Genomic DNA, 20969 nt, shown 5'->3' with positions numbered 1-20969 from the left:
GATGGAAAACAACCCCTGGTGCTGGCGAGCAGCAGCATCTCTGCCATGGCCCCCAGGTGCTGAGGAAACATGTCCTGGATAAACAGGGGGCTGTTTGCCTGAAGGGGGTACAGGTGTGAGCCCTGCTGGCACGGGCAGGTGTGTTTTCCTTGTGCTGAAGTGGGGTTATAAACAAGCAGGGTGCTGAGGCCATGCTGCCCTGCCCTGCTGCGAGCTCAGCAGTGAGAAAGGGCTCCTTGTCTGGGGCAGGCACCTGAGCCAAGCTGGGCTTCACCCTGCTCGTGCTCCATGCCTTGGCTGGGCGGCAGGCAGAGCTCTGGGTGGGCACCCTGCCCACCGCCCTTCGCATCTTCTGCCAGCCCAAACCCACTGCCTGCCTTTGAAGAGGCTGCACCTGAAAGGGGAGATGGAATTTGAGGGCAGGCAGGAGCCAGGAGGCTGCCCAGCCCTGGGGAGAGGATGGCTGGTCCCTTGCTCTGCTGTGGCTTGGGAGGAGAGCCAGGAGCCTGGTGGGGTATCAGGAGGACGAGGAGGGGCTGGGGCTGCTCCCGTGGACCCAGGAGTTTGCAGAGTCCCTCATACCTGAAGGCCATGGCTGATCCAGGAGGGAAGCCTGTTCAGGGAATCCACCAAAGGTGCTGGGTTGCAGCCTGGAATGGCTTTGGGATAGGGAGACATTTGCCAGGCAGGTGCTGGGAAGAATTGCTCTTTCTTTCCCAGCCTGGGTGAGGCTGAAAGTGATGCCAGCATCTTGCATACTTTGAGGATTGAGGAGTTTCTGTGTCTCCCATGATAAATCGTGTCAGGAATGAAGGTGGGGGAGTCCAAAATCAATAAGCTGGGGAAGCCAGTGTCAGGGTCACATGGCAGTGCTGCCAGAAACCAGCTATGCTAAATGCTTAAATCCTTCCTTCCGCTGCCTTGGGACCTTCTCTGCTTCAAAGAGAGCCCTCGGAGGCCAGGGAACTGCTGACTCTTTTTTTATACATTTTTTTAGCAAGGCTCAGTCCTTCTGGAAGGTGTCTTGGGAGTGAAGTCCACACCAGGAACCTGAGCCATGAGAGCCTGACGGGACCAGGCAATGCCCACGTGCTCTCAATCTTCCATCAAACACTTCCACACCTGGGCAGGCTCCCTATCTCCAGCCTATGCTACCTGCAAAGCCAGACTTGAATTGCTTCCTATCACCCTCTCCGAAACCTGTGGGGATCCACATCTCCACTCACCCCTGGTTCACAGCAAAGGGAATTCTCCATCCAGACTGCCAAGCCACGACGTGAGCCCCGGGGCTCAGCTGCACAGCTCCAGCGGGGAGCACCTCGCTTCAGGGAGTGCTGGGTTTTGGGCTGCAGAAGAGGGAGCAGGACGAGCAGGGAGAGCACCCAGGCGACGTGGAAAGCTTGCCATAAGGCATGGGAAGGAGGGAGCGGTGCCAAACCCATGGGCTCCTCTCCAGCTCTTCAAAGCAAGTCGTTAGAGAGAGGAGAGGAGAAGGCGGCGAGCTGCAGTTTTCCCAGAGGGTGGAGAAAAGGCAAGGGAAGGAATATTATGTGAAGGAAGGGAAGCTGATGGACTGAAGTCTCCTGAATGAGAGAGAAGGAAGAAAACAAACATGAGCAGGAAGGCGTAGAAGTAATTTCACAGGAGGATTTGCAGAATCATTTAGATTCATCATCACAGTGACCAAAAACAGAAGAAAAATTCCTTACCCTAAGAGGAACTTTTCTTATTCAGGGCTTTTGTTTCCTATTTTGCTGGTACTGCAGGACCTGGAGAGGAGGAAGGGGAGCAGCAGTGTTTTGATGGGGAACAAACCCTGGCCAAGCCCAGCACGTGTTGTTAGAGGCTATGGTTTACATTAGAAAAGACTAATACTCTGCTATGGCTTCCAAGTGCATTTTGACGGTGATGATTATTTTCAACTGCTCAAATGGTGTGAAATACAGGCAGGGAATGGAAAAAAAAGACCATTTGGCTTCAAGAAAAAAATCCAGAGCCCCTGTCAGAGGGACAGCTGATCCTCTCCCCTCTGCTCCATAACGTGCTGCCTTGGTGGCTTTGGCATCCTGTGCCACGGCTGCTGCTGCACCACTCCTCGTCCTTTCAGCACTGATCAGGGTTGCATAACCAGGAACTGATGCAGATTTGCTGTTTTCTCCTCCTCTTGCTCCAGCTCCCAGAGAGTGAATTATGGTGTGTTTAAAAACCTCTGAGTTTCCCCAACTCAAACCCAAACCCTGTAATCTGGTGGAGGTCTTGCCGCAGCGGTTGTCACTGGAAAATTGGTTTCTATCCACAGGGTCCATGTGGCCAGAGGCAGAGAGGTGCTGGGCTCTGTGTGGGAAAAATGAGGTCCTAGAGTGGGCAAAAGAATATGGAGGGCTGGTGGGGGAGGAGGCAGGGCCTAGCACTGCCTGGCAGAAATGCTGCTTGCCTGAACTGCACCAGGGAGCAAAAATCATCCTTGGGGATACCCCTGGAGGATAAGACACTGAGCAAAGAGTGCTCCTGACAGGGAGAAGACCAGGACAGAACCATTCACCAGGCTGAGGACATGATGTCCAGGACCACCTGAAGGCTCCCGAAGTCAGTGGAGAAGAACTCACCTCCAGCCCCATCCTCTCCTGGGCTTGGGACTGGTGATGCCTCCAGCCTCTTTCCTTCACCACAAATTACCTGGCCAACCCCTTCTGTCAGCCTTTCCCCCCCTTTCTAGACAAAACAACCTTTCCCCATTCCTGGGACGGCTCCCTTCTTCTCCAGACTTGCCTAGCCTCTTTCATCATGCCAATAAGAGAGTAAATGCATCACAGGCTGGCCAGGGAGAGTGGAAACCCTTAAACATCTGAGAGGCGAGAGCGACCAGAGGTGTTTTTCTGAGGCTCCCTGATGCCCTGTTAGGTCAAATGTCTTGCTCTGAAGTGGGAGAGAGGGGACTTATTAAAAACCTTTCATTTTTCTGATTTTTAAGGTCCTGTTTCAGCAGGCCAGAGGCCGAGGCGTGAGTGGGGCTGTTGGAGGGGAAGGGCAGCGAGCTGACGGCGTGCAAACAGATTGTGCAATATTTGCCTTGCACAGAGCTCCCATTGTAAAGCCTGGGAGTTCTGCTTCCAATAAATCCCCTGCCATAATGCCCCATTGATGGCAGGAGAAAGGCAGTATTGAGGGCTGAAACAGCTACGGCCTCAGGAAGGGTTAAAAAATAAAGAAAAGGGGGGGAAAAAAGTGAAAAAAAAAAAAAAAAAAAAGAAAGATTTGAGGCTTAGTTTTAAACTTTGCTGTGTGGCCCTCGTGGCAGATCTCAGGCACAGGGAAATATGTGGAGCCTGTTTGCATAACCCCATTTGCAGCGAGCACTTTCGGAGCCAAAACGCAAGTGCGGCCGGAGCCGGGGGGCGGTGGGGAGAAAAAAGCAGGAAGGGCTGTGTTTATTTTCATTCTTGCCCCAGGCCACATAAAATTAATAATTTAGAAAAAAAAAAAGAAAAAGGAATAATTAAATATTTGGTCAGAGAACCAGCTGTGCAAATGTGAGGAGCTGTGACAGCTGCAGGGACATGGAGGGATATGGTCCAGGCCCTGGTCAGGGTTTGATGCCCTGCAGGTCATGTTCCTGGGTGTCAAAGCACCAAAAAGGAGCAGTTTGGGCTTTGCTGAGTGATTCCTCAGCATGGGGAGCTTGGTTCCAGCTGGGAAGGGTCTGCAGGCACCTGAAGGGCTGGGCTGGGGTTCAGGGGTTGATGTTCTGCTGCCAGCTCCACATCCAGCACCCAGCTCAGCTGATGGACCCCCTCATCACCCTGAACCGGCAATGCCACTGCAGACCGGGCTGGGAGGGAGATTCAGTGTCCTGTGTCACAGCAGCTGGTGTGATGGGAGGAGCAGGGCTGTCCTTGCCAGGGCAGATGCAGGACCAAAGCAGGCAGGGTCTGCTGGCTGGCTCAGCACTCACAGCCGGGCCGCCTGCCAGGGGAAATCTCCCCATTGTGCAACATGCTGGAGCTCTCCAAGGAAGCTCCTGGCTCTTGAGACATCTCTGAGTGAGGCTGGGCGAGTGACTGCCTTGCATTAAGAGCGGTTGAGGGGGTGCCTGCAGGCCATGAGTACTTTTTCCATCCCTAGACCTTGTGATGCATTAATCACTCTCAGAGCAGCTGTGCAGACAGCTTAAATCGTCCTGACCCCAAAACTCCAGACTTGTCATTTCTTCCTCCTCCTCCTCCCTGCTAGCCACTCCCTTCTCCTGCCTCTGTCCTGATATCAGTAGGGCTGGTTGGAGGGTGCCATTGCACCCCATTTCCTGGATCTAGAGTGTTCTCACTGCACCCCTTGCTGCTTTTCACCCTTTTATCATTTCTTGGAGGAGCACCCAGAAGGTGTACATGTGCTGCTGAGACCCAGCCAGCTGTCCCTGAACCTTCTGAGCAGGGTCACTGCCAACAGATTCACTATTTATTCCCCCTTTGGCTCTTGGAAAAGCTCTCTCAGCTGAATTAACCCTGCTGTTTCCTCCCCAGACCTGGGGCCAGCTTGGACCCATCACTGATTTAACTGAGCCAGCTGCCCTGGCTGGCACAGAAGGTCCCCTGCCCCTGTCAGCCCTGCTGCCACCTCCTTCCCTCCTTCCACCCTGAGCTTTGGCCACTGACAGCAGCTGAAGCTCAGGATGACTCTCCCAGCCTGTGCCTCCTCATCCTGAGGGTGTGAGTTGGATGTGCCCCACCACACGCCTGTGCAGCAGCAAATCACACACCCAGGAGGTGCTTGTTGGAATTTATAAGGTTCCCCACAGTGCTTGGCTCTGCTTTGCCCCTCAGAGGTGGGAGCCAGCCCTGCTCCTCGTAGGTGGGCTCCGGACCCACTCCTGTGGCCACACATTCCTCCTGCTGCCCCCTCCTGCACCTCCCTCCTGCTCATCCCCTGGCCCCAAGCAAGACACAGTTTATCAGTGATCTGTGTTGCCTTGAACACAGTTTCTCTGCGATGTCTCTGGCCTGACGTCTTCAATTTCCTCTCTCATCTGTAACACTCACCCAAATGGGCCATTATTTATTATTTGGGAAGAGCTCTGATTACAAGCCCTGGCAATATCTCTGCTTTGGGGTGTGTGCAGAGCCATGTGTGCAGGAGAACACAGGACCCAGGAGACTTTGGATCCCCCACCTCTACTTCCCTTCAGTCAGGTCCAAGTTTTTCCAGGAGGAGGATATTGTTCAAAACTAAAGGTGTTGGTGAAGGAAAGGGAGGCAAGTGGTGGGAAGGAGTGAGGGAAAGTGAGAAGAGAATTGGTTGGAGGAAATGAGAGATGAACCCCTGGGGATTAATCAAAGCTCACTGAAGGGCTCAGCCTAGCCCTTCTGAGCTGTTGAGTGAGCAGGGGTTGCTGCCAGCAGGGAAAAGCACAGAACACAGTGATCCCTCCCTGCCTCCTGCTCTGTCCCCTGCACCCCTCCCTGTGCTCCTGCAAGCCCCTGAGCCCTGGCTGGAGCTGGTCCTGGTGCCTGTCCTTGACCCCATCCTTTCTGCCTGTGTCTAAAGGGAGTCCCTGGGAGTGAGGAGCCTGGTGGTCCCTCCTCTCCGCTCCTCCATGGTGTCTGGGGTCCTGGGGAGCAGGCTGGTGTGGGGCAGGGGGGGCACCTGGGGGCTGGAGGGTCAGTGGAAGGACAGGGAGTGGGGGAAGGAGATGTGTAGGGAGCCATGGAGCCATCTGTCTCATCTGCTCTTCTGAGCCAGTTCTGAGGGCAGAGCCCTCCCAGCCCCCAGTGAGCCCCCAGCACAGCCCTGCAGTTGTAAAGGCAGGTGGGGTGGCTGGGCTGGGGGCTCTTGGGGTGCCCACTGTACTGGGACCCCTCAGGTCCCCATCATTTTGGGACTGCAAACAGCCACAGGGCTCAGCTCCCAGCTCTGACAGGGGGTTGTGCTAAAAATGCCCCTTCCTGGGCCATGTCCTTGGCTGGGAAAGTGGGGGGACAAGAGGCATACCAGGCACGAGGGCTCCCTGATGCATGCTGGCCCTGCAGAAGGAATTGCACAGGGCCATTGCTCATCTCTGCCTACCTCCTCCCTGAAGCATCAGGGCACTGGTCCCCTGTCCCAGCACCCCAAGCTCAGATCTGTACCCCTGCACTGGCAGAAGTCTCTGGTTCCCACCAAACATTGCCCCTCTCATGTGACAGTGGCCCTTCGCTGCCTCAGTTTCCCCATTTGGAAAATGTCTGCAGCAGCACCCACTACTCAGTGCTCTACAAGTCCCCAGTGTTAATAAAACACTGGGGATGTTCAAACAAGTTTTTGCAGCTTCTCCTTGCTCAGAATTTCTGCGGATGACGATCCTGCCAGTGTGGGCAGCCGGCACCAGCCATCCCTCCCAGACAGAGATCCAGCTCTCCCTGATGCCCTGCCGGGCTGGATGCTGCGGGGGCTTCAGCTGAGCATCCCACCAAGGGCCCTGACCCGTGGGATCAGGGAATGCCACGCTCGGGAAGGACCCCGCATGCCCTGGGGCTTCCCAGCTTTTCGCTGGAGCCGCTGAGCTGGGAGGGGCCGAGCCGGCGGCTCCCCATAAACCTGGCGGCTCAGACAGCTCCTGACAGATGTTGGGACCGTGCCTCGGAGCGGAGGCTGGGAAAGGAGAGGGCGGCTCCTGCCCGAGAGCTCGGAGGAGAGCTCGGCACCCCTGGCTTGAACTTTAGCACCCTCTTCCGCAGGAGTTTAACGAGGAGCCGGCTGGAGACCGGGCAGGCGCAGGGCTGGAGCGGGCGAGGAGCCGCAGAAACTTTGTCCGAGGAGGATTCTGTGGGGCTCTCCATAAAGGCAGAAAGCCCCAGGAAGGCAGGAAGTGTTTGCGGCGCTCGGGACGCTGGTGAGCGGCCCCGGGCCCGTGCTGCCGTGCAGATGTGCGCGATTGGAGCAGCGCTGGGCTCGTTTTCCTTTCACTGAAGGCGACCCAGCCCGGCGGATTAAGCTCTTTGTGTGCACGCCAGTGTGCCTGGATGGAAGCTGCTCCCGCAAAACCGGCTGTGAGGGGTGCGGGGAGCATCCTCTAGGGCGGGGAGGGGGAGCCCTCCTGTTTTCGTGGCTCTGGGGCGATGCTGGGACAGTAACACCCTCGGCAGGCAGCACAGCGCTTCGGGATGGCCGTCTATGCCCTCACGGGCTTCTCGCTCGTCAGCCTGCTCAGCTTTGGCTATTTGTCCTGGGACTGGATGAAGCCCAGTTTGGTGGCTGATGTGGCCACAGACCCCATGGAGAAATCACCGCCTCCCACCTTCACCAGGCCACCCCACATCATCTTCATTCTGACCGACGACCAGGGCTACCACGATATCGGCTATCACGGCTCAGATATCCAGACACCGACGCTGGACAGGCTGGCAGCAGAGGGTGTGAAGCTGGAGAACTACTACATCCAGCCCATCTGCACCCCGTCCCGGAGCCAGCTGATAACTGGCAGGTAAGCCAGGGCCTGCTCACAGCTTGCTCATGTCCCCCTTTGGTCCCTTCTCTGAGGGGCTTAACCCCAGCTTGCTGCCAGAGTGATGCCCTGGGTGTGTTGGCAGAGGATGGAGATCCTCCAGCACATCTGGATTTCTCTAGAAACCTTCCTGGGTGAATAGTTGATTTCCACACAGGATAAAGAGTGGCACATGGCAAGAGCAAAACTGTGGATGCTGCTGGGTGATGGATGACACTTTGGGAGAGGGTGGTCTCTGGTCAGGAGGTGTTTGGTGCTGGGCAAGCAGCTGTGTCCCCATGACACACTGGCCCTTGGAGATTTGCTGTGAGGCCCTTGGTCTGTGCTTTGCCTGTATGTGTGTTCAGTGCTGCACTGGCCGGCACAGGCTGGATGTTGCTCCATTGCCCTCTCCCATGGCACCACAGTCAAATGCCCCCTTATCCTGGGCCATTCTGCCTTCTGGGATAGGTGGGGCTTTCTCTGGAGAAGTGCTGTGTGGTCAGCACTCCCTGTAGGAGGCAGATCCCACCAGACCACCTCCTGCTGAAGAGTGGGCCCAGGAGGTGCCTATGGATGAAGTGACCAACTGCCTGGGGTGATAGAGCCCACCACAGTCCAAGAAAAGGCGTCCCTTTTCTCCTGATGGTTCTTAAGGGGTCCCAGACATCTTTGTGGTGTGCAAAGCAGGGGAGGACAGATGGTGGAGACATTCACGTGGGGCATTATGAACCCTCTTGCTTGTGGTGCCCAGCCCTGACACAGCCCAGCCACCTCCCCAGGCTGGCAGCAGTGGGGACAAACACTTGTGGCATTTTTGTGAGATGTCTGCTGAGCCTCTCTCTGTGTTCTTTGCATCTACTTTTGGTACTTATGGACGGATGAGGAGCTCCCTGTCCCTGGCTGGAGCTTGCTTCATTGGGTTGGGTGACATGGAAATCTGCATTTGTTTTTGGGTTTCCAACACATAAAGTGCCATCACATCCTCACCCAGTGCTGTTCCTCATCACCATTGCTTTCCTCTGGCTCTTCCTCCTGGCAGGTACCAGATCCACACAGGATTGCAGCACTCCATCATCCGCCCTCGGCAGCCCAACTGCCTGCCCCTGGACCAGGTCACCCTGCCGCAGAAGCTGCAGGAGGCCGGCTACTCCACACACATGGTGGGCAAGTGGCACCTGGGCTTCTACAAGAAGGAGTGCCTGCCCACTCGCCGGGGCTTCGACACCTTCCTGGGCTCCCTGACAGGCAACGTGGATTACTACACCTACGACAACTGCGACGGGCCCGACGTCTGCGGCTACGACCTGCACGAGGGGGAGGACGTGGCGTGGGACCAGAGCGGGAAATATTCCACCTTCCTCTATGCCCAGCGAGTCAGCAAGATCCTGGCATCCCACAGCCCCAAGGAGCCCATCTTCATCTACGTGGCCTTCCAAGCGGTGCACACGCCCCTGCAGTCCCCCAAGGAGTACATCTACCGCTACCGCTCCATGGGCAATGTCGCCCGCCGCAAGTACGCGGCCATGGTCACCTGCATGGACGAGGCGGTCAAGAACATCACCTGGGCCCTCAAGAAGTATGGGTACTATGACAACAGTGTGATCGTGTTCTCCACGGATAACGGTGGGCAGACCTTCTCCGGGGGAAGCAACTGGCCGCTGCGGGGTCGCAAAGGGACGTACTGGGAAGGGGGAGTGCGGGGCATTGGTTTTGTGCACAGTCCCCTGATCAAGCGCAAGTGTCGGACAAGCTGGGCGCTGGTTCACATTACAGACTGGTACCCTACTCTGGTCAGCCTGGCCAGGGGCAACCTGAGCAATGTCCAAGGCTTGGATGGCTACGATGTCTGGCCTGCTATCAGTGAGGGTAAGGAGTCGCCACGCACTGAAATCCTGCACAACATTGACCCCTTGTACAACCATGCCAAGTACGGCTCCTTGGAGGACGGCTTCGGCATCTGGAACACGGCTGTGCAAGCTTCCATCAGGGTTGGGGAGTGGAAGCTCCTCACTGGCGACCCAGGGTACAGCGACTGGATACCCCCACAGACCCTGACCAACTTCCCAGGGAGCTGGTGGAACCTGGAGCGTCTCACCGATGGCCCGAGGAAGTCCGTGTGGCTCTTCAACATCACCGCCGACCCCTACGAGCGCTACGACCTCTCAGAGCAGCGGCCAGACGTGGTCAGGAGCCTCCTGCTGAGGCTGGTGCACTACAACCGCACGGCCATCCCGGTGCGCTACCCTGCCGAGAACCCCCGCGCTCACCCCGACTTCAACGGCGGCGCCTGGGGACCGTGGGCCACTGAGGATGAGGAGGAGGAGTGGGAAGGAGGCCGGGAGTCCCTGAAAGGCAGGAACAAGAAGAAGAAGAAGAAGTGCAAGATCTGCAAGCTGCGCTCCTTCTTCCGCAAGCTGAACACCAGGCTCATGTCCAACCGCATCTGACAGGACACTCCCCCAGCATCCACCCGTCCTGGCCAGGGTGGAGCTCTGGACTGCAGTGCCGTGGGATGGGAGTGAGGGAGAAGGACAGGCAGGGAGGTGGCCAGTGCTCTCTTGCTCTCCCTTGTTCCAGGGTTCACTCCAAAACACTTCTCCTCCCTGGCTGGAGTGGTGGCCACAGGGAGCTGCTCCCAGTGGGTGAGGAAGGGTGATGTGGTCTCTGCTGCGGTGCTTGGTGGTGGTGAATGATTGTGCTGAGCTGGGCGGGCCCTGCACAGTGGCTTCCAAAGAGAGAGACCCTTTCCTCAAGGATTCTGCAGCCAATCATAAGCTTTAAGTGTTGGCCATTGCAAGGGCAGGAGGAGGCATGGGGGGCTCTGCCTTCACGTGAACCCTCACCATTCCTCTCTATTTGCTCCTGGTTTGTAGCCTGCTCCCAAGCAGCTGCAACATTTACTCTTGCTCTGGGAACTCGAGGGCCTTCCCCAAACACAAGACCACATTGCTTCTTTGTGGAGGGATGGATTCCTGACCGTGGATGTCAGACCTGTGATCAACGTGGCTGGACTAAGTCATGCTGCTACAGTGACCTCATGTGGGGCTATGGCTTCTCCTCTCCACTGACTTGGGGGGCCAGGAGCAGCCCTGATGAGGAGCTGTGGCCCATGGAGGCATGGTTGGATGCTCCCAGAGGACAGGTGGTTCTCTTTGGCCCCACATTTGGGAGGAAGGTTTGCCCCAGGCTCTGGTGGTGGACTCTACATAGGTAGAGCAAAGCCTTTCACCCAAAATTTGCCTGGACACCCCTTCACGTGCAAGCCTCTAGGCACCCCTGCTCCTCCCTATGAATCCTACACATCCAACCAGCCAACCACCCAGTGCTGGAGCTGTCCCTGTCCCCACATCCCATTGCTGAACCTGGGGCAGAGGGAAGATCTCAAGAACGTCTCTGCAGAAGCTGATCTGCTGTTTTGCAGCTGCAGGACTTTTGAAGCCACGGTGGAGGACGGGGATGACGGGGCCGTCTCCCGCCCGCCAGCACCGCGCCACGTCCCCTCCTCGCAGATGGGCACTGCTCTTCCAGCAGCGCACGCGTGGGGAGGAAAACACCTCCCCATCATCCACGGCTGGGGGAGCCAGCCCAGGGACTGCCAGGGGCCAGGGAGGCCAGCGGAGCTCCGGGCCCGGGGAAGCCAGCAGAGCCCCCGTGCCTTCGGCGGGGTGAGAGCGCGCATACGTGCGCTCGCAGGAGAGCTGGCGAGGATGGAAGGGGGTAAATAGCTTTGAAACCGTTTTGGATGCATGGTGCATTTCCATTTACACAATGTGTTTTACATTTCTCCCCACAGGTTTCTCTTGGTGCAGCGTGTGTAGGCGAAGGCCCTGCTGTGAATTTTGAAAATAGTTATTTTTGTCTCTGGAAAATGAGGCCCGTTAGGACTTGTCAGCTCTTGGATGAGCAGTGTGGGCTTTCTATTTTTTTTTCTTTTCCCCCCTCTCTTTCTCCCTTGCAAAATAACATTCATTTAAAATCTGTCATTGAAAGATGTGACAATTGGCAGCGTGCACACTGAATACCTTTCAGTGCTCTTTCAAGCCCTGTGTGTGAGAGAGGGATGAGGATGGGAAGAAAATGACATGTTTGTATTTTTTTTTTTTTCTTACTCTTAGCTGGATTATTTGGGGGTATTGGGATTTTCTATAGAAACAAAGGAAAAAAACCAGCTGACAGCAAGGCAGAAGAGAGGAGGCCTCTTCTTGTGGAGCTGGGAAGGAGTTTGAAAAGCTGGAGTGTGGCAGCGTGTGCGCCAGTCCCTGCAGCTCCGCGCACGCCCATCGCTGTGCCATCCCACCCTGCTGGCTCCTGCATCCCTGCATCCCTGCAGGCACATCCCAAGCACTCCTGCATCCCTGCATCCCTGCAGGCACATCCCAAGCACAGGGTTCAGAGGGGGCTCATCTCCTCCCTCAGTCCCATCTCCATCCCTGCTCCCTTAGCGTGTTGCTCCAAGAGGACTGGTCCCCACAGCATCACCTGGGTGAGCCCCAGAAGGATGCTCCACATCCTCACACTACCTCAAACCAAACCAGCCAGCCTGGTCCCTGGGGATGTGCTCCATCAGCGGGACTGCGGCACCGGCTCCCATTTGGCAGAGCCAGGCAGTTGCTGAAAATAAAGCAACACTTTGCTGAAGAAGAGGAGGCTGCTGCAGGCAGAGCCAAAGCCAGGGGAGAGCAGGGGGTGATGCTGCAGGGGCTTGGGAACAAATATTGCCTAAGGGAGAATTGATGCTGAAGGGAATGGGAGAGAGCAGGGCTGGACATGAGGTGATGACAAGGCTCAGGAAACAGCTTTCATTTCCATATTTACATAAATGCATCCAAGTTTACTCCTTCTTTTATTTTCTTTTCGTTCAAAAATGGAAATTTCCATGAAAACATGCTCAATCTTTCTCCCTTCCCTTTTTACTAACATCCCCATGAAAATGTTCCTCTGGTCACACTTCCTTTTTCCAGGTTTGGAGCTGCTGGGCTGATGCTGGGTTTGCACTCAGCCTGGCCACAGTGGTGGATCTGTTGTCATCTGTATTTTTAATTAAAAAGCGTTGGATTCTGAATCTTTGCAAGAAGAAACTGCTGAAGGAAAATCTTAGTCCCTGAAAACAAAGAGGAGAGGTGGGCAGGAGCATCTCTGGGTGCTTGGAGAGAGCAAAGCCTCCAGCCCCAGGGCAGCAGTTGTCCTTCACCCCTGATTCCAGCTGTGCTGTGTCTGAACATTGGGCTGGGAAAGGAGATGCAGCTGCTGCCACGTGTTCTCCTCATCAGAGCAATGTTCATTAATGGTCTGTGCTGGGGAAAACACAGCCATGTGCCAAAACCCCGTGCTCTCAGAGAGCTGAACTCCCCTGGGGCTGCGTGCACGCTCTGGCTGCCAAGGGGTTAATGCAGCTGGAGGGATGCTCGGGCGGTGGAGCTCCCTGCAGCCGGGAGATGTTTTCACAGACGGGCTGAGGCTCCCCTCCTTGCCAGCCTCCCTTCCAGCCCCGCAGGAGCCGGGTGTAGGACGGGGAGGGCAGGGCAGGGCAGGGGATGGATGGATGCATCGGGGCCCTGGGGATGGAGGGGGGCTGTGGACCCGCTGTCCCCACCCGGGCTGGCTGGAGCGAGGGGGAAGGGGATGGGCCGGGAACGAATGGAGTTGGGATGGGACAGAGATGGGGAGGAGGAGAAGAGGAGGGTGGGGCTGGGCTGGGCTGGGCTGGGCTGGAAGAGGAGAGGATGGGATAGGACAGGGATGGAATAGGGATGGGATGCATCAGGCAGGGCTGGGGGTGCGTCAGAGCCTCTCCAGCCCTGCAGGCAACTCCCACCCGAGAGAGGGAAGGAGCCCAGTGTCAGGACAGGGGATGGGCATGCCAGCAAACTGCCCAGTGGCTGTGGCAGAGCACCCTGAGCACCTCAGAAGGTGTTCTGCATCGGGGGCACGTGTGTCCTTTCTCATGCCAGAGATCTGAGGATCACAAGTGGTTTTGCAGGTTCCCCCACTCAGATCCAGTGCACAGGGAGCCACTGGCACCTGCTGAGTGTCCCCAGGTTTCATGGGCATGTCCCCAGGAGGGTCTTTGCCTATGAGCCCAGCTGCAGGGGAGAGGGTGGCACCGAGGGCACCCTGTCTCAGCCAAAACCATCTTCCTGTGCTTGCAGGAGCAGGTGCTGGGCCTGTAGGGACAGGGCACGTTTGCAAACACAGCCCTAAATGTAAATCAGCTCTCCTCAGCACGGTATTTATAATCTTATCTAAAAATAACCCCAAATTCAGCTTCCCAGAGGACAGCAACTGAGCATCCCCCAGACCCCAGCTTGCATGTGAAGCTGTCCCAGTAATTTTGGGATCTCTGCAGTATGTAATTGGCAGCCTGGCTGGTTTGGTGTGCGAGGCACTGCTGCAAGCCCCATCCCCTGGGAGCAGGGGCACTGCTGCAGCCCCCCCAGGACACGTGGGTCCATCCTGAGCGCCCCAGCCCGTGTGGCTGGGGTTCAGCATCCAACCTCGGGTGCCCACCCTGGGCCAGTCCCGTGCTGGGATGCAGAATCCAGAGCTCTGCAGGCAGAGCTGGAGCAGGGTGTGGAGAGCAGGATGCATTTTTGGAGAGGCCAGCCCAGTGATGGAGAGGAGCACTGGGGATGAAGGTCTCCATCAGGTGGCCAGACCCGAGCATGGCAGCAGGAGAGCAGCATGGCTCCAAAGCCCTGCAGGAGCAAATCTTGGGATGGCTGGGAACACACGTCCTAAGGAGATCCTGAGGCCTCTGGGAGAGGATTGGGACTGCTCCCCACTGCAGGGGAGCCCCCAGCCCAGAGGTGGAAGGTTCCACCCAGAGCTCCTGCTCCCCTGGGATTGTCCCCAGGCACCCAGCATTGGGACCAGTCAGCAGTTCCTGCTTGGGAAAACATTATCAGCAAAGCAGAGCCTGTTCAGCACGCAGAAGTCTGACACCCCCTTACTCCCAGAAGGAAAAATGTCGAGGAAAATGAAAAAAAATAAATGAAAAGAGAGAAGAGCAGAGAGGGAGAAACTTTTCCTGGAGAGCCCTGGGGAGGGAGGCAGGGCCCTGGTGGGGACTGTGCCATCAGCCCTGCCCGGGTGAGGGCCGGGCTGCAGCAGGGCCAGAGCCCTCCCTGGAGCACGCAGAGTCACGCGTGTGGGGCTGAGCACGTGTGGCAGCGCGGGGGTGGCACGGGAGGGGGCAGGTCACATTGCCGAGCGCACGGGGACACGAACGCGGCGCAGGTGGGAGGCACTGGCACTGGGGAGGGGGCTCAGAGCTGCCCACGGGCACCCAGGGGGTCCTGGCAGTGGGGGGCTCCTGCTCCTGCCTCTGGGGTTCCAGGGGGCTGCTGGGGGCTGGCAGCAGAACGCTGCAGGAGGAGGAGAGCACTCCCACAAACACCTGGGTGCACCGGCCCCCGTGGCAGCCCCCAGCTCCTGGCACCGCCCTGGCATGGGGAGTGAACCCCCTTTTTGTGGAGCAGCACGGGGAGGGGTTGTGCAGATGCCTGGAGGCGTTTTGGGGACCGTGATGTCCCCAGGGCACGGATGGCACCTGTGCACTGCCTGCAGCCCAAGCGAGGGTGCCTGGGGTGCTCTGCCCGTGCCAGGGCACGGCCAGGGTGGGTCTGGAGGTCATCAGCCCCTGGGGACTGTGGCCCCATCCCTGTGCCCTTCCCTGGCTGGGAATCAGTCCCTGCTCAGCCAGCAGGGTCCCCTGGATGGGACCAGGCAGGAGCAGGAGGCTGGATGCAGGGATGCAAGGTGGGGATGAAGGTGGGTAATGGTGCAATTAATGGAAAAGCCATTAGACCTTTCTCCTCCTCCCCCTCCTCTTCCTCACTCCGCCACTTGCTGTCCTCCTCCACTTCCACCTCCTTTCTTCTCTCCCTCTCTGCTCCTCCTCTCTCCCCTCTCAAAGATTTCTCCCTATTTTTGTCTGGTTAGAACCTTTTCTTTTCCTTTTAACCCTTCGATGGCAGCCTGAAAGGGAACTCAATCCATCTCAGCTGCCAAAGGCAATGCTCTCCCAGCTGGCACAGGGAGTCCCTTCTCCTGTTGTGAGGAGGGCCCTGCTGCTGCAAAACCATCCAGATTTGGGACAAAAGCTGAGTAGAGAGCTCTTCTGGGGGAAGTCAGCAGGTGGAAAGTGCACGGGGTGGTGCTGGATCCCCAGTGAGGGCTGGTGGGGACTCAGAGGGAAACCCCTTCCCTGAGGTTTTGGACCTCACAGCTCCACTTTTATTGCACTTTTTGTGCTTTCTTAGGCTCAGCACAGCAGAGAGGCGACTCAGCAACAAAAAGTCCAAGGACTGGGGGGCCAGACGTTCCTCCTATTCCCACTTTGAAACTCCCCCCTTTCTACCCTGGCTTGGGCAGCCCAGGGACACAGCACCCCAGGGCTCTGTGCTCCCCTCTGGCTGTGCTTCAGGCCAGGCTGCTCGCCCCTCTCTGGGGGGACCCTCAGGAGATGCTCCAGGGCCCTTGGGGGTCACAGTGGGAAAAGGGGGGGTGGGAGCAGCCAGCCCTCCCTGCAGTGTGATCAGGGCCAGCCCCTCTGGGGACCCTGGCTGAAGGCAGGACGGTCTGGGGACCTGGGGACCTGCCATGATTTCTCCAGCTTCTCCTGACACACTTCTGCTCCATCTGCTCCCTCCTGCTGCAGCATGGCCCCATCCCACAGCCCCCAGGGCCCCCAGCAATGCTGCTGCAGGTACCAGCAGGGCCTGGATTTTTTTTTTTTTTTTTGGGGGGGGGGGGAGATAAGCAGTTGCTGGGGTGACAGCATCCTCCTGCAACATGGAAACCACGGTTTCCATGGAAACCTTTTTTGCCCCAATTATTTTACCACTGCCACAGCCTTTAATTTGCCATTAATAGTTGTATTTTAGGTGTCCCCCGTGTGCAGCAGGGGGGTGACCCCCGGGCAGCCCCCGGGCCGGGTCCCCAGCAGGGCCCTGGTCCCCCAGAGGGCGGCGGGGTTGGGAAGCAGTTGCCCCGGCAACAGAAACAGGGCGTTTCTGGCAGCGGTGGTCACCATGGGGACGGCGATGCTGACGAAGGCTTGTGAAGCTGAGAAGACAAATTGCCCTCATCATTATCTCTGGGCTTGTCAATCAAATATATTCCCTTATTTACCTCAGCGAGGAGAGAGCCCCGGGAGCACACGGAGAGGGAGGGAGCGAGAGGAGAGCTGCTTGCCCCAAACTCCGCACTGGGAGGGAGCATTTCCAGCCCCTCAGGATGGCCACCATCACCTGCAACCGCTTCACTGAGGAGTACCAGCTCTTTGAGGAACTGGGCAAGTAAGTTGGAGATGGGGCTGGGATGCTCAGAGCGGGGCTGTGCCCTGGCTGGGAGAGAGACTCAGCGGAGCTGGGAACTGCTGGAGATGAGGGAAAGGAGGTGGGCATGGGGAGAATGCAGCGGGAATCAGAGAGGGCACGCGAGTGAGGATGGGGGCTTCCAGCCCCAGACCTGCTTCTCTGTCCCTGCCTGAGTTCAGGGGCTGCTGATGGGGGCTTGGCTGGGGGCTTGGGACACCCCAGAGGGCTGGAGTTGCCTGGGAAGGGCTTGGCTGCCCCTCTTATGGAAAAGCTGCTCCCAAAAAAGGAGGCTGCCAGCTCCCTTGGGAAGTTCCCCAGCCGGGAGGAGGGACAGGACGGCTGAGGAGGAAAGCCAGAGCAGTGGACACCCCTCACATTTCTGTAGGGAATTTATCTGTGTGGATTCACTGGGGCTTACCTAGACCTGCAGGAGACCCAGTGTGCCTGGCAGCCCCCGGAGAATCCTGGTGGCTTTTGGAAAGATCCAGGGTATTCCCCAGCCCTGTCCCAGTGCGGGTGAGCCCTAGCCCTGTCTGACCCTGCTCTCCTGCGAGGGAGGGCTCAGCTCCTGGGGTGCAGGTGGCATCGTGTGTGCCTGGATCAGTGTGTGTGTGTGTGTGTGTGCAAACAGAGCTGCCTGTGCCCAGCAAGGGGATCCTGGGGAGCACTGAGCACCCCGGGTGCAGCAGGGGATGCCAGGCTCCCCGTGTGGAGGGATGCAGGGATGCTCCCGTCCCGCCCAGCGTGTGGCTGTGAACGGTGCAGGAGTGAGCAGGCATGTGCCTCTGTTTTGGTTTCTGTGCCTTTTTTTGGAGCTGGTGTGTAAATGGGCCGTGTGGCCGCCGTCCCTGCGGGCTGGCTGGCAGCGTGGTGGTGGGCTCGGGGTGCCTGTGCTCTGGAGGGGAAGCTCTGTCCATCCAGAGGCACAGGGATGCTCCGAGCCCGCAGCCCTGCGGGAGCAGCCTTGCCTGAGCGTGTGCCCACCTGCACGTGGGCGAGTGAAACGGGGGCGAGGGAGAGGGCAGAGATGGGGGAATGGAGAGGCTGACAGGAGGACTTTGTGCTGCCTGGGCTGAGTGCTGCTCACATTCCCCAGGCAGACTGTGGCACTGGGGTGCTGATTTGAAGAGCAGCTCCGTGGAGGCAGAGGGACTCCCCTGTCCTGGGACACTCACACCCATCCCTGTGGCATCAGGGTGACAGAGAGGGGCTGGTGGACAGCGGGGGATTGGGCTGGGGAGTGGGTCCCTGTGGCAGGGACAGCCCCAGCTGGCACTGCAGGCAGGAGGATGGGCACCCTCTGGGGAGCTGGTGGCAAGGTGGGATGTGGGACCTGCTTCTTCCAGACTTTTCTCGGCTTTTCAGGGCTCTAGGGCTTTGTGGTGGTGGCCGGGGATGGGCAGGTGAGGCAGTAGTGAGGCTGTGGGGCTCCGGCTGGGCAGAGGAGGCTGTGGGGATGTGGAGGGGAGTTCACAGGCCAGGAGTGATGGGGGAAGACCAGGAGGCTCCTGGAGGTTTCTGGGCTGTGAGGCTTTGCTGGGTGGGTGCTGACTGGAGCGCTGAGCACCCAGGCTCAGGGGCTGCCTGCATTGCCTGGCACTGTGGTCTCAAACCACCTGGACAGACGCATTTTAAAGGAATAAAGGAGCAAAGCTGGCGCAGCAGCTCACCCGCCCCTGCGAGCATCGCCCCTGACCACGCCAGTCCTGGGCTGAGGCAGGGGCAGCAGCCTCAGCTCCCTGCATCCCACAGCTCCTCCATCCACCCCAGAGGGCAGCTACAACAGCAGCACTGAGGTGTTCCCCGGTTAGGGGCTTCACCAGGTTAGCCAAGGTGCTGTGGGGCTGGTTGGGGATTTTCCACTGGGATGCTTTCCAGCACATCCTGGCACATTCAAAAACCAGCGCTTTCCCACGGGGAAATTTCTGCTTCATGGGCTTGGAGAGGGAAATCAGGACGAAGTGCCGCACCTCTGCTCTGCTGCGGCAGCTGCTGGCGCTGGAAGTGCCCCCCTGCTCCGGGGAGATGCTCCCGGCGCAGCCGGGGTGGCTCTGTCCCGGCAGGGCTGGGCAGGACGGCTCTGCCGCACCAGGGAGCAGCGTCCTGCAAGGATTCAGGGCAGAGAGGGTCCATCCTGAGTGTGCTGTCCCCAAGGGGCTGGGGCGGCTGCTGCGGGGCACACGGTGTGTCCCCAGGCTGGGCGGCAGGAGGGCAGCTCTGGCTGCCAGGCTGCTGCACCCACCCGTGTCTCTGCCCTTTGCTCGGCTGTCACCAACCCTGACAGGCGGGCAGGCAGAGGGCAGAGATGGGGAGATGCCACCCACCTCATGGCAGCACCACGGCGGGGCTTTGTGGGCAGGCAGAGACGGGCAGGGAGATCTGCGGAGTCTGCCCTTGGCACATCCCAAGCACGGCGGGACATCTGTCCCGAGCGGGGCACACGGAGCCGGGGAAAGCCCACTCCTGCGGCAGCCCCCGCAAAGCTGAGCGAGGGAAGGAAGGGAAGGAAGGGAAGGAAGGGCTGCTCGGATCCCCCACGCTGGCAGGAGGGAATCAGGCGGGGGGCAGCGCGGGGGACACGGAGAGCATCCTGCCCACGGCCCCCCGGAGTAGGACAAACATCAAGTGCAGCTCCATCGGCGCCTCCAAATCCGCCCCCGCAGCAGGTTCAGGGAGAGGCTGGAGACAATTACAGTGCCGAGCCGTAGGATCAGCCCCTCCGCTCCCGGAGCTGCAGGAGAGGGGGCTTATTAAAAAGGGGGAAAAAAAAAATATGGAGGAACAAAAAATCCCCAGCCCACACTCTTCTCTCTAGAAAGGAAAAAAAATGCCTCGGAGGAGGAGGAGGTGTTGAAGAGAGGGAGGGTGGCAGCAGCACAGCCGGGCACTGGCAGGGAAGGTGTGAAAAAGGGAGAAGCGGAGCAGCCTGGTGGCAAAGCCGCTCTTGAGCTGGTGGGGAAGGCCCTGGGGACAAGGCACGGGGTCAGGCCTGGCCTAGGGATCAAGGGACAGCGGCTGCAGGGCTGGGGCTCAGCAGTGCCAGGGCTCGGGGCTGCAGACAGGGCTTGTGCTGGGCTCTGGCTCCAGCATCACCCTGCGGTGGCAGCCAGCCAGGTGACAAGGACACGGTGCGTGCCCACGGCCCTGCAGGTCATGTACCTGCCCTCTGCTCAGACTGGGACGTGCTGTCTCATCCGAGCCAGGCAGAGATGGGGATCCTCAGCTGCCACCAGGGTTGGGGTGATCCCCACCCAAAGACCCAGCCCTGGGAGCTGCTGCCCATGGCCAGGGAACAGGACATGATTCCTTCCTTCCAGAGGGGCTCTTGCAGCTCAGGGGGGCTGAGCTCCCTGCCTGGCACCCCCAGCAGTGCCTGCAGTGCTGCATGAGCCCCTGGTGTGGAAGGGGATGCTGCCTTTGCCATGAAGACCATAAAGATGCTGTATTTAGATGGAGCAAAGGGGAGCTTTTTTTTCCCCTAGGATGGAAAAATCCTACATGGAGCTGAGTAGCAAGGGAGCAGCCTGGCACAGGGAGCAGAGCCTGGCTGGGGGTCAAACACCCAATGTGGAGGGTTCCTGACCGATGCAGAGCCACTGAAGGACCCAATTGGAACAAGGATGGGGGTATGGCAAGCATGCTGTACCCCTGGGTATCCTCCACCTGTATCCAGTGTTCCATGTTCCACCCACCCTCCAGGCACACAGGGTTTTGCTTATGCTTTACAGACCACAAATAGACATTTGGTTTCTGTTAGGAAGGTCTGGAGGAGCCAAAAGCCAGGAATGCAGATGGGGGAATGAAACAGTCACTTCCCATGGCTCCTCCTTTTGTGCTGTTCAATTCAAATAAGAAGATGAGCAAGTGGCTGTGGACACTGGGACCAGGAGTGACCATCAGTCCCCAGCCTCCAGTGGGTCTGGGACACCCACAGCCCTCCAACCTGCTGGGTTCTGCAGTGAAACCCTGAGCTGGGGCAGAGGGACATCCCTGTTTGCTGCACTCTCTGCTGCAGACTGTCCTGCCACTGCAGAAACATCACACATGTCTTTAGGAAAAAAAATAGAGAATATGAGTCCCCGGGATCCAGAGGAGCCCACAAACCCTGCACAGTGTGGGGTTCCCAGCAGGATGAAGGCTGCCAATAGCTCTGGCCTGCCTACCTACGGCAAGCTGGCCATGAAGCATTTCAC

The 20969-nt window shown here is 58.2% G+C and overlaps 2 protein-coding genes across 3 annotated transcripts in view; both read left to right on the top strand.

The window, feature by feature from the left end:
• Window positions 1-6614: 6614 nt before the first annotated feature.
• ARSI (arylsulfatase family member I) lies at window positions 6615-12518 on the top strand. Its single transcript, XM_063168841.1, has 2 exons — window positions 6615-7453; window positions 8496-12518. The coding sequence occupies exons 1-2, from the start codon at window positions 7134-7136 to the stop codon at window positions 9901-9903; spliced, it is 1728 nt and encodes a 575-aa protein (XP_063024911.1). The 5' UTR covers window positions 6615-7133; the 3' UTR covers window positions 9904-12518.
• Window positions 12519-16529: 4011 nt separating this feature from the next.
• The window catches only part of CAMK2A (calcium/calmodulin dependent protein kinase II alpha), a 34538-nt gene continuing 30098 nt past the window's right edge, over window positions 16530-20969 (top strand). Inside the window, exon 1 of one of the 2 annotated variants that reach the window (XM_063168839.1) lies at window positions 16530-16755. In XM_063168839.1, coding sequence (XP_063024909.1) covers window positions 16694-16755 — 62 coding nt within the window. In that variant the 5' untranslated portion in view covers window positions 16530-16693. The remainder of the gene's footprint in view (window positions 16756-20969) is intronic. The other variant, XM_063168840.1, reaches the window with a different exon arrangement.

The sequence above is a fragment of the Melospiza melodia genome, chromosome 14, assembly GCF_035770615.1.
Source record: "Melospiza melodia melodia isolate bMelMel2 chromosome 14, bMelMel2.pri, whole genome shotgun sequence".
Classification (NCBI taxonomy): Eukaryota; Metazoa; Chordata; class Aves; order Passeriformes; family Passerellidae; genus Melospiza; species Melospiza melodia.
The sequence above is the reverse complement of the archived record's forward strand: the minus strand, read 5'-3'. Positions and strand labels throughout refer to the sequence as shown.

Excerpts from the sequence above, each read along its gene's own strand:
- ARSI (XM_063168841.1), top strand. The coding sequence starts at position 7,134 with ATGGCCGTCTATGCCCTCACGGGCTTCTCGCTCGTCAGCCTGCTCAGC. Across the intron at positions 7,454-8,495 it reads AGCCAGCTGATAACTGGCAG|GTACCAGATCCACACAGGAT; the intron begins GTAAGCCAGGGC and ends TCCTCCTGGCAG.